General features: G+C 40.0%; 2 protein-coding genes across 2 annotated transcripts in view; both read right to left on the bottom strand.

Moving 5' to 3' along the window:
* The window catches only part of dars1 (aspartyl-tRNA synthetase 1), a 29402-nt gene extending 26225 nt beyond the window's left edge, over positions 1–3177 (bottom strand). The window contains exons 1-2 of the mRNA XM_027162603.2: positions 3019–3177; positions 463–568 (exon numbers count right to left, since the gene is read on the bottom strand). Of these exons, the coding sequence (XP_027018404.1) occupies positions 463–568; positions 3019–3041 (129 nt within the window). The 5' untranslated portion in view covers positions 3042–3177. The remainder of the gene's footprint in view (positions 1–462; positions 569–3018) is intronic.
* A 6058-nt stretch (positions 3178–9235) lies between these two features.
* On the bottom strand, positions 9236–11335 carry cxcr4b (chemokine (C-X-C motif), receptor 4b). Its single transcript, XM_027162642.2, has 2 exons — positions 11182–11335; positions 9236–11026 (listed from the first exon to the last, which is right to left on the bottom strand). The coding sequence occupies exons 1-2, from the start codon at positions 11194–11196 to the stop codon at positions 9965–9967; spliced, it is 1077 nt and encodes a 358-aa protein (XP_027018443.1). The 5' UTR covers positions 11197–11335; the 3' UTR covers positions 9236–9964.
* Positions 11336–12344: the final 1009 nt, after the last annotated feature.

Here is a 12344-nt window from a genome sequence, read left to right as displayed (position 1 = left end):
GTCTGTCTGTACTTTTGTCTGCCTGACCGTCTGTCTGTCTGTCTGACCGCCTATCTGTCTGCCTGACCGTCTGCCTGTCTGTCTGCCTGTCTGTCTGCCTGACCGTCTGCCTGTCTGTCTGCCTGACCGTCTGTCTGTCTGTCTGTCTGCCCGTCTGTCTGTCTGTCTGCCTGACCGTCTGTCTGTCTGTCTGCCTGACCGTCTGTCTGTCTGTCTGCCTGACCGTCTGTCTGTCTGTCTGCCTGACCGTCTATCTGTCTGTCTGTGTCCGTATAAACCCTAATGACGTCACTACATTTACACACACAAGGACACGGCCGTGCGGTCAGTGATTTTGAGCTTGATTTTATTAGTACATAAACAGTCTAAGTGCAGGAATTGGTAGACAATGGTTTCCCAGCATTGGCATCTAACACACACACACACACACACACACACACACACACACACACACACACATACCAGCTTGGCCTGTTTCTCAGCCTTCTTGGCTGCTTTTTCTGCTTCCTTCTGCTGTTTTTTCAGCGCTTTCTTCGACTGGGACGCCTGCTGCTCCTCCTCAGCCGAGCTGTGACAGGAAAAGTTTCAGGTTTCAGTTTCAGGTCATGTGAATAAAGAGAGCTTTAAAAATCTATACACAGTGAAATTCCAGTTACATTTACAGCATTTAGCAGACTGAGCAACTGAGGGTTAAGGGCCTTGCTCAGGGGCCCAGCAGTGGCAGCTTGGTGGATGTAGGGATCGAACTCACAACCTTCCGAATGGTAGCTCACCACGAGTTGAAGCAAAAACTTTAGAGATTCCAAACTCTCAGTTATTAATATAATCGAGTCAGTAAAGAAACAGTGCTGTGGTGAGACAGTGTAAAGGTGAAACACCGTGAAAGTCCGACACCAGAGTCGGATCTCAGTGCAGTCCATCAGTCAGAGAGGAGTAACAAAAAAAAAAAAAAAACAGAGACGCAGGTTTAGAGCAATTGTTTCCACACACAGCATCAGGGGACCGTGGGGAGGCGGCGAGATAAGCGTGAAACGTTCCTACATTGTTCAAACAGGAGCTGAGGAAAGAGCAGGCAGCGAGAGGACTTCCTGTCTTTAGGTATTTATTCCGTACCTCAGCTCAGTCACGTACAGCCGGCTGGTCAGACTTTCACACACACACACACACACACACACACACACACACACACACACACACACACAGACACACACACACAGACACACACACACTTCCAGTGCATAGTCGGTTATACACACAAACCAAGACAAACATTAAATAAACTCTCAGCGATAAAAATAAGGACTGTATGATGGTTCAGTGCGTCAGAGTTTTCTATCTGTTTAATGCTTCATGCTTCAGGTGATTTCTACTCGCTGTACCGATTTACAGAGTAATGATGTAAATAAGACTAGAGTTGTGAAGCACGGTGTTGGCAGCGTTACAGCAGGAAAGGTCTAGCAGTGAGTCCCAACTTCCTGACGAGTGATAAACCTCTATTACAGCAGGAGATCAAAAGATGTATAGTCTATATGTGTGTCTCTTAAAGTCAATATTCCTCTGAAACTACATGCAGTCAGTGAGCAGCTACAAGGCTAAAGCAGCTAACAGTGTTCCTCGGACACAGATGAAGTTCATGTAACAGTGCAGTCTGAAAACAAAAGCAACGCACAGTTAAAACAGCAGCAAAAAATAACTGGTGTTCCCCTGCCCACCCCCCAGGACTTGTACCATTCGCACCCTAAACACCACCTCTTTAAGCTCCTCCCTTTTCTCAGGCGCAACCGAACTTTGCTTACTAAAACTGTCAGGCACAGGAACAGTTTCTTTCCCCAGGCCCCTCATCACCCTGATTAACAACTCACCATAATTATATTCCCTGCTTCATATCTATAAGTGCCGCATTATCAGAACTGTCAGTCATCACATCATCTGTACATGTTACACACACTACTGCTGCTGTATATTGTACACAAAGCTTAATATTACACAATACTGTTATTTACACTAAAATGCACACTCACACTTTATGTACATAACTGATCAGTCATGTATTCTGCATTCATATTTAATATTCATACTGTCTGTATTATATCTCATCATCTGTATTGTCTTGTCTTGTATAGTGTTATTTATGTCTGTACTTTTCAGAGTACAACACCACACTTTTTTTACGATCAGCACTCGTTCATCAGATGAAAGATTCTCTGGTCAGGTCTCAACTCATCAGACCTGATGAACATGCTGCAGTAAACACACTCCATCAGAACAGCTGCTGAAACCCGAGACGCTCAAACTCAGAACTCTGTATTTATAGAAATCACTTTATATAAAAAGGAAATCTTACTTAAAATGAGAGAGAGAGAGAGAGAGAGAGAGAGAGAGAGAGAGAGAGAGAGAGAGAGAGAGAGAAAGCGAGAGAAACAAAGAGAAAGAGAAAGAAAGCGAGAGGAAGAGAAAGAGAGAGAGAGAAAGAGAGAGTGAATGAGAGAGAGAGAGACAGAAAGAGAGAGAGAGAGAGAGAGAGAGAGAGAGAGAGAATAAATATTGTACTAGATTGAAACACTAAACAAACATTTATTATTATTTAATGTTTAATTCAGTGTAACTGATTAAACCCTTGATTTGGTTGTTTACTCTAGATAAACTTTATTATATGTAAACACATAAGTATAAGTATATACACACATATACTTTTATATACACTTATATAAACATATAAACTTAGTCACAACAGTGCAGTTACTACAAACGCTGATGCAATCACTTGCAATGTTTTTCCCCCAAACCTATTCTGGCAATGCCCGCCCCCTCATTCTGATTGGCTCATTAGATATAGCGTTGGACGCCACGGTTCGTCAGCACTGCTGTGATTTCAGAACCATCCAATCGGAACGCAGTTCTGAAACAAGTCCATAAGTAAAGTCGGGCTGCAACCGGAATACGGGTGGGGAGATGGTGTAACTAGCGAGGCCTTTAAAAGGAAGTGGCAGGAGAAAGTTAGTGAGATGTAACACTCACCATTTAGCCTGTTCCTTCGTCATGTTGTAAATACACGGTGTTTATTCAGTGCAGTAAGGTGAGAATCAGTGATTCAGTACAGACACACGGTCGAGCCTAGGGGTAGCGTGAGGAAAAGGAAGGAGCGATTTCATCTGCGCACTACAACACGGGTGTGAAACACATCCGTGTGGAAACACAGACAGGAATAAAGGTTCCACCTAATTAATGACTCGTGTGTAACGTTGCTGTAGTAAACACTTTAAAAACAAAACATTAATTATGATAAAGTCTGTAGTGCAGCACATTAATGTCCTGAGTGTGTTTTGAGTTTGTTTTCTACTGTACATTCGACTCATCAACCCCTTTTTCCTGTTTGAAATGAAGTGGTTTATTTCATGACTCAAAAATAAAAGTTTTTGTTTGTTTGTTTGTTTGTTTGTTTGTTTGTTTGTTTGTTTGTTTGTTTGTTAAAACGTCACAGTGGTTTCTGTCTATCAATCTTTATTGTTTTGTTTGTTTGGAATGTTTTAGATCATAATCTCCATGAACTGTGATTAAAGTCAATTTGTTTGTTTGTTTGTTTATTACTTTGCTTGTTTGTTTGTTAAAATGACACAGTGGTTTCTGTCCATCAATATTTATGTTGTTTGTTTGTTTGTTAAAATGTCTAATCATGAAGAACAAAGAAAAACAGAGAGGTTTTATTTATTTATTTTATAGAAAGTCCTGAAAAATTCCACAGAGGAAATCAATCAAAGCTTCATAAAAGATCCACGTTTCTAAAAAATTTCAAACCGTCATGATGATGTAATAATTAAGTGTGTAGTGTTTAACTCTTCAGTTACTTGCTGAGATAAATATTTATTTACAACAATCATGTGATTGGTTATAATAATCATTTGATATTTTTATAGTTAGATTTTTAGATTTTTGACACTGTAATATCAACAGTTTTTATTATTATTATTATTATTAAAATTGTGTCTATAATAGTTCTGATGTGACTGTGTATATGTGTGTGTGTGTGTGTGTGTGTGTGTGTGTGTGTGTGTGTGTGTTACGTGTTACATTCCCACAATATGGAGTGGTTTGTTGTTGTCTGGTGGAGCTTGTTATCTCAGCTCTGTCCCAGGGTTAGAGACGCGTCCCTCGGAAAACAACACAACTCCAACTTCATCAGCTCTGAGCTTTGAGAAAATCATCATCATCAACATATCCATCATCATCATCATCATTATTAACAGCTTTTCCATTGTTTCACTTTATATCCTGACTGTAGCTGCCCATTTTAACACTTCCTAAGTCATTATTTCCAGTTATTTCCTGACTGATTAATAATGCAGATAGTACTCACTCTCTCTCTCTCTCTCTCTCGAGAGGAATGAGAGAGAGAGAGACTAGAGCGAGAGAGAGAGAGAGAGAGCGAGTGGAAGGAGAGGCAAAGAGAGAGAGAGCGAGGAAGAGCGAGCGAGAGAGAAACAGGGAGAGAGAGGCTAAGGAGTAGAGAGAGAGAGAGCGAAGAGAAAAAACGAGAGGAGAGGAAGAGAGAGAGAGAGAAAAGAGAGAGAGGACGAGAGAGAAAGGAAGGAGAGAGAGAGAGAGGAGAGAGGGAGAGAGAGCTAGGAAAAAGGAGAGACGAGAGAAGAAGGAAGGACGAAGAGCGAGAGGAGAGAGAGAGAGGAAAAAGGGAGAGAGAGAGAAAGGGAGGGGAGAGAGAGAGGAGAAAAGGAGATAAGGGATATGGAGATAGAGAGATATATAGATAGAGAGATGATACTCTATTAGCGAGCCTATCTCCATCTCTATATAGTATCTCTCTCTCAATGATCTCTCTCTCTCTCTCTCTCTCTCTCTCTCTCTCTCTCTCTCTCTCTCTCTCTCTCTCTCTCTCTCTCAGAGTGTTCCAGCCTCACACACTTCAGTGATCACAGGAAGTAGTTCTTGCTTCCCAGCTGGAGTTGTTCACTGAGTGGAAATGAGGACATTACTGTTCAGTGTGTCACACATGTTATCTAAAGGTCAGAGGTTAAAGCTGGAGATAAATAATACATGTTAAATGGAAAGAAAAAAAACACACACACACAGCTTAATAGTAATGCCTCTACAGCTAATGTTTGTTTATGCTTTTATACTCTCAGTTATTGACTTTTACTTATAAGACTCAATAGTTCTTTTATGAAGATGAAATTAAATTGAATCATATTTATAAGTTTACAGTTTATATGTTTACAGTTAGCTTTCCATTCTCTCAGTTTCAAAGAAAATGACACTGAGCTCTATGAGACTGTGGCACTGAGCACTGTGAGACTGAGACACTGTGGCACTGAGACACAAACACACACAATCATACAATCACACTACAATCACACAAACACTCACACAAACACACACAATCATACAATCACACAAACCATCACACAATCACTCAATCAAACACACACAAACACTCACACAAACACACACAATCATACAAAAGATCACACAAACCATCACACAATCACTCAAACAATCAAACACACAATCACACAAACCATCACATAATCACACAAAGTATCAAACAGACACTCACACAATCACACAGACTCTCACATTAATGGAGAGGTTAATCAGGTATTTAAGGCTCTCCACCTCAGGCAGCTGTATCATATCTGTATGTGTGGTGACGATAAAGGCTTCTTCTGTAAACCCTCTGAAGAGACTGTTAGATATTCTCACACATTACTATCATCAGGTTTTATTGCAGTGACACTACTCACCTCACACACACACTGTTTTCTGTTTGTAAAAGAAAAGCTTTTATTTTTGCTGACATGCTGAGCTCAGCGACCCTGGAGCCGAGCTGGTGTTTACATCAAAGCACCGTAGACACTTTCACTTACATACAAGACTGAAAAAATCCCCCAACTTACCCAAACTGGAGAGAGTAAACCCTCTGCTACTGCTCTTTTCTCTTCAGCCATGTTCTGTTCAATCCAGTGCTGGGAAGATAAAGGACTTCTTATTCATCTTAAATGGATATGAAATGCAATACAACGGATGCCTAAGGAACTAGTGACACAACAGTATGGAAACTAATCCCTAAACTCTATTGTAATTCATTTCCTGCCTTTAATTAACAGAGTACAGAATCATTACATTACTACACGAGGGAGAAACACTTTAGTGCAATACATAGGGAAGATAAATGCAATATACTGAGTTTGATTGATATACTTTACTAATCCCATGAGGAAAATTTGTGATTATTGAAAGTATTTTATTAAACACTAACTGCATAATCAGTATTTTTCTGGAACCACAGATCTGAGAGTAGCGTTGCTATGGAAACATCGAATAAAACGGATTACAAGGTACTCGTTTACGGAAAGGAACAGAAGAAGAATGAGCCAGAGGTAAAGCAAGGAGAGAGAGAAAGAAAAGAAAAGAGAGAAGGGGAAGGAGAAAGAGAAAGATAATAATAGACGTCGTCGATGCTGCTTCCCGAGTCTCTTTTCTGTCTATTTGTGTTTTAATGTAAAATGAAAAATAATGGAACAGGATTAAATGTTTACATTATTTGGTTTTTGACTCACAGTAAGATCAAAAACACACAAAGCTACACAACCGGAGACGATCCACGTGTCAAGTCTGACGTTCGAGACGTTCACTATTTCATTCGTGAAATATTCTGTAACAAATCTGGAACGTTTAAAATTTTGGTTTCTAAAATAAAAATGATAAAAAAAATAAATGTCTTTTTTTTTTCTCTCTGGTGGATTTGAATCACTTAAAATGAGATATTTATTAAAAGTGATATTTTGTGTTGTTTTTTATTTGTTTTTCTTCACAGGCTCTGTTTTACACACACACACACACACACACACACACACACACACACACACACACACACACACACACACACACACACACATACACACACACAGGCTTATGGCTACAGCAGGGTCGTTACTCTACATTACCAAGTGAAAACCCAGAGAAGGAGCCGAAGGTCAGGAGATAAAGCTCAGCCTTGACACTCTCATGGAGCTCATTAACACTTCTTTTGCCCCTAAGTAGTGTTCACTACACTGCAGTGACCCTAGAGTAGAGTGCATAGAGGTAATGGGTTTTTTCTTCTGAGCACAGAGATGTGTATACTCTTAGAAAAATTGGATCTTTGGTTCTGAAGGATAATGATGGAGTTCTGGTGGGGAACAGTTCTGTAGGGAACCTTTAAGAGAACACTGTAATGTCAGATTAATGTTAGGAGATGTGAAAAGATCTGATCATGTCTTTTTTTTTTTTTAGTAAAATCAGAGCACAGATTCTGAGCACATGATCATCTTTAACTTCATTTCATTTTATCTTCATAAATGATACTACGAAGGAAGAAGAGATAAAGAATGAAGGTTTAACAGGGATTGTGTGTGTGTGTGTGTGTGTGTGGGTGGGTGGGTGGGTGGGGGGTGAATTAGACAATGAAAGATTTCTTGCATTGAGGTGTGGCTGTACATTGGGTTGCCAGATTGAACAACTCCCACTCTTTATCTAGAACTGGAAATTTGATGTGTTTGGTTGTAAAAGCGATAGAGACAAAAATATTACATTATATTTAAAATCTTCACACAAACATTAAATGTCTGATTGTGTCGTTTTTTACTCATATGAGCTGATTATACATTAATTGTAAGATTTTAATAAACCCTAGTTTTAACTCAATTTAATTCGTTTAAAATCATGCTCTCAAATAGAATTATTTTACTCTGCATCCTTTTTACATCTATTATACAATTTGCATAAATTGTTAAAAAAAAGTTGCATCTATCCTGTACAGCAAATTAAACAGCTTAAAATTGTGCAGTTTATAACAAACAAACAAACAAACAAACAAATAAAAAAATTAAGACCTTTAGCAACATTTTATTATTATTATTATTATTATTATTATTATTATTATTGTTATTATTATTATTCATAACATTTTGGGAGCCTGGGAAACTATGACAAGTGTGTGAAAATAAATTAGCAGACAAACAGGTCTGAATGAGGTGTTCATTGTAAGGTGTGGCTGTAAACATGGTTGCCAGATTGAACTAAGACCCTATTCTTTTTCTTGTGTAAAATATGTGAAAAATGTGAGATAAAAATTGATCTTTCAGTGATGGACAAAAAAAATATTGTCATTTTAAATTTTTAAATCATTCTACTATGAAGTCTAAAGTGTATCATTGTGAGCAAAACAAAGCACACCGAAGCCTCTGTGTCTGTTTTACACAGATAAAAATAAGAAAGTGAAGTAAAATTTTAAAAGATTTCAAAATGCATAGACGAGTGAAGATCTGACTTCATCACCGGTAAGAGCTTTAAGTCTGATCTGTGTCTGAACATTCACTAGCTGATAAAAAATCTTAGTGAGGTGTTCATGATAAGGTGTGGCTGCAAAAAGACTGGGTTGCCAGATTGGATGTCTTTGTCTTTTGTCTTAAACCGTGGATAGATGTGGACAATATCTAAAATAACTGCACACACACATGCACACGCACACGCACACGCACACGCACCCGCACACACACACACACGCACGCACGCACACACACACACACACACACACACACACACACACACACACACACACACACACACACACACACACACACAAACATTAAACAATTAAACCACTATAAAGAACACATTAGAGGGTTAGGACACGGTATACAAAACGCACACAAAACACTGAACAAGATGAGTTTAATGAGGATGATGACTGTATGTCGAGTGTGTATTTCCGTTTAATTACACTATAATATTGATGTTTGAAGTATAATTATTAAACCTTTTTACTCTCCCATTGTGAATGTTCTTGCTAATCACATTTCACTTCACTGCAGATTTTTACCTCTGTGTGTGCATGTGTGTGTGTGTGAGTGAGAGAGAGAGTCATCTAACAGCCCCTCGGGATGCTGATCCTCTCCTTCTGTCAGTAAGTTTAGGGTGTCTGGTGTCACTAGGTGCTTTAAAGATGTTAAGCAGGACAGATGTTCCTCAGATCAGGTGGAGCTTTTGTGTTTTTTGTGTTGCTAACTTGACAGACCTTCACTTCAGCCTCCTGCCCCTCCTTCCCCACCCATCCCCCGCCCCGACCACACCACCAGTTAGGGTGTGTGTGTTCGCGTGTGTGAGAGAGGGTGTGTGTGAGCGGGGGAAGGGAAGAGTCAGTCTTTCACTTGCAAAATGACAGCTATTCCAGAAACATCAGTTCAACATCAAGCCTTTTATTGTGAACAACGAGTCACTTAAACACCACACAGCTAAATGTTTCAGTGTGAGCTACTGCTTTGTTTTTCTTCAATAAATAGAACAACAGTGAAGAAAAAAATTAAGTGCATACACACACACACACACACACACACACACACACACACACACACACACACACACACACACACACACAATTAAACTATGTACAGAATATATACACATCCATTCAGCATTAAAATTAAGAGAAAACATTCGTTTGGTTGCTATGGCAACATTAACATTGTTTTGCCTGACAAAATATGAGCATCTGGAATCTTAATAAAAAAACAGATTTCCCTGCAAAACAGAAATCAATATCAACATGAAAAAACATATTGTATGCAGTTTAAAGCTGATCAAAAGCAATTCTGTTCATGTTATTAAGGTCCATTTACTTTAACTTCTACAAATTTGCATGACATTAGAATATGTGACATCACAATATTACTAAACGACATACCAGATGTTTTAGCTTTCTATTGTTTGGTTCGCAGATAAATATGACAAATAATACAGCTTTGAAAATGTTTACATTGTGTACATTTAGGTTTAAAAAATTCTTGTAGTTATTAATTAAAAAAAAAAAAAAAAAAAGGTTTAGTCCCTTTGGTCATGGAAGCGAAGATGCTTAAAATCAAGTCCAAAAAGTCTGGAAGAAAATGAAATAAAAAGCGGGAGTTCCCCTTTGCTAACTGGAGAGGACACTCGAGGACTCGGATTCGGTGGATACTGAAGACACGTGTCCTCGTTTCTTGGTGAGAAACTTCTGGCTGGACCTGCTGGTGGCACTCAGGGCGCTTCGTGCCGATTTGTTGAAGCGGACCCCCAGGAAGGCATAGAGGATGGGATTGAGGCAGCAGTGGAAGAAGGCAAGAGCCTCACTTATGAGGATCCACTTCTGCAAACCTTGCTCCAGGGAGCATCCAGCCGAAATCAGTTTGAGCATGACCAACGTGTCAACCGTGATGCCAGCGCAGTAGGGCAGCCAGCACACGAAGAAGCACAGCACGAGGATGATGGTGGTCTTCAGCGCCTTCCTCTTTAATGACTGACCCTTGGAGCCTTTTGAGAGCTTGGAGATGATGATGCAATAGCAGATCAGGATGACCAAGCCAGGCAGCACGAAGCCCACAAGGATGTGCTGGAAACGGAAAACCGCCTTCCACACCTCGTTGGCTTCACGAGGGTAGATGCGATCGCAGATGTTCCTATCCCCGTTTTCCTGAACTTTAGCGAACACCAGATCAGGAACGGTCAGGAGCATTGCTGGAAGCCAGACGCCCACGTAGATCACACGCTCCGCCAGGAGCTTCCTTGTAGACTGACTGTTTGTAGCGCGTACTACGGCTAAGTACCGGTCCAGGCTGATGAAGGCGAGGATGAGGACGCTGCTATACAAATTAACGGTGTAGATCATGTTCACCGCGACGCACATAAACTTTCCAAAGTACCACGAGCTCATGGCATCCACGGCATAGAAGGGTAGCGTCAACACGAACAACAGATCAGCCACAGAAAGATGAAGCCTGTATTTGTCCGTCATGTTTGTGAACTTCTTCTGAAATCCCATCACCAGCACCACCAGTCCATTACCCACAATTCCTAAAATGAAGATGATTCCATAAACAGCTGGGAGGAAAAGTTTTTGGAAGTTCTGGCTCAACCGGGGATCACAAACCTCCCCAAAATCATCCAGATCCGTAGTCCCGGATCCTTCAGAACCGTTTCCATCGTAGTCAAACAGGATTGTCTGGGGAAAAAAAAAAAAACAACACACAGGTTAGTTACAGTCAAAAAAAATGTGATCAGTTAAAATCTTTTTATCTGATACTGTATTTAAACACAAATGAGCATTTGTATTTGAATAACAACAATAAATAAATACTAATAACAGATCACACTCACTTCATAGTAAGCCATGATGTTCACACACTGCTCAGTCCGCTGTGCATAACCTTACACACTCTTACACACACTCTCAGCTCTTCACACTCAACCTGTCATTGTTGGCGTTATATGCACAAAATAGACCACGCCCATCACCCGTATTTGCATAAACTCAGTGGGCGGAGTCAGAGTCGAGCTGAACGGAGCTATGGTGAACCCTACAGGAGAGCGAGAGAGAGAGAGAGAGCGAGAGAGCGAGAGAGAGAGAGAGCGTGAAAGAGAGAGAGAGAGAGAGAGAGAAAGAGAGAGCGAGAGAGACAGGGAGAGAGAGAGAGAAAGAGAGATGGTCTTTACAATCATGTGTAACATGAGAGAAGACAAAATGTGGAGAGAAAATAATAAAAACACCTTTATATCATTACAGTAATGTAGAATTCAATCTATATATTTACTTTTTTTTCTCTTATACATATTTTTAAACCAAAATCATATAAAGTGTGTGTGTGTGTGTGTGTGTGTGTGTGTGTGTGTGTGTGTGTGTGTGTGTGTGTGTGTGTGTGTGTGTGTGTGTGTGTGTGTGTGTGTGTGTGTGTGTGTATGTGTGTGTGTGTGTGTGTATGTATGTGTGTGTGTGTGTGTGTGTGTGTGTGTGTGTGTGTGTGTGTGTGTGTGTGTGTGTGTGTGTGTGTGTTATAAAAGTGAAAGCATTAACACAATCACCCAGCTTTATTCCCATTGTACTTGGGTTTCCTCTCCAGTACTGTTGTAGTGTGCAGACATGTTAATCATGAAGCTGTTTTGCATTTGTTTTTGTATTTGCTGTCTATATTATTTTCTATTCAGATCTCTTCAGTCTTGAATGTCTGAACTGAATTAAACCAGGAACATTTGAATGTGGCTGGTTTTTGAATGCCGTGCTCACTGGTAGCCCACGGCCTCCACACGCTGCATGATAATAGAGGCAGTAATGGACTATCCGTCCTTAACAATAGTGAATTTAACAAAAAATAGCTCCAGTACTTCATTTGCATATCAGTCTTTAACCCTGTAGGCGTTAATAGCCTCCTGAACTCTGTAGTACAGCTGTTATTACAGTACTTTACCCAGTATCCTGTTTATCTCTTTATCTGTGCATGAACAGTAACGTCATTGTACACAGCCACACGTTTCTTCATAACAAA

This window comes from Tachysurus fulvidraco, chromosome 6 (assembly GCF_022655615.1).
Source record: "Tachysurus fulvidraco isolate hzauxx_2018 chromosome 6, HZAU_PFXX_2.0, whole genome shotgun sequence".
Taxonomy (NCBI): domain Eukaryota; kingdom Metazoa; phylum Chordata; class Actinopteri; order Siluriformes; family Bagridae; genus Tachysurus; species Tachysurus fulvidraco.
This window is presented reverse-complemented; position numbering and strand designations above follow the sequence as displayed.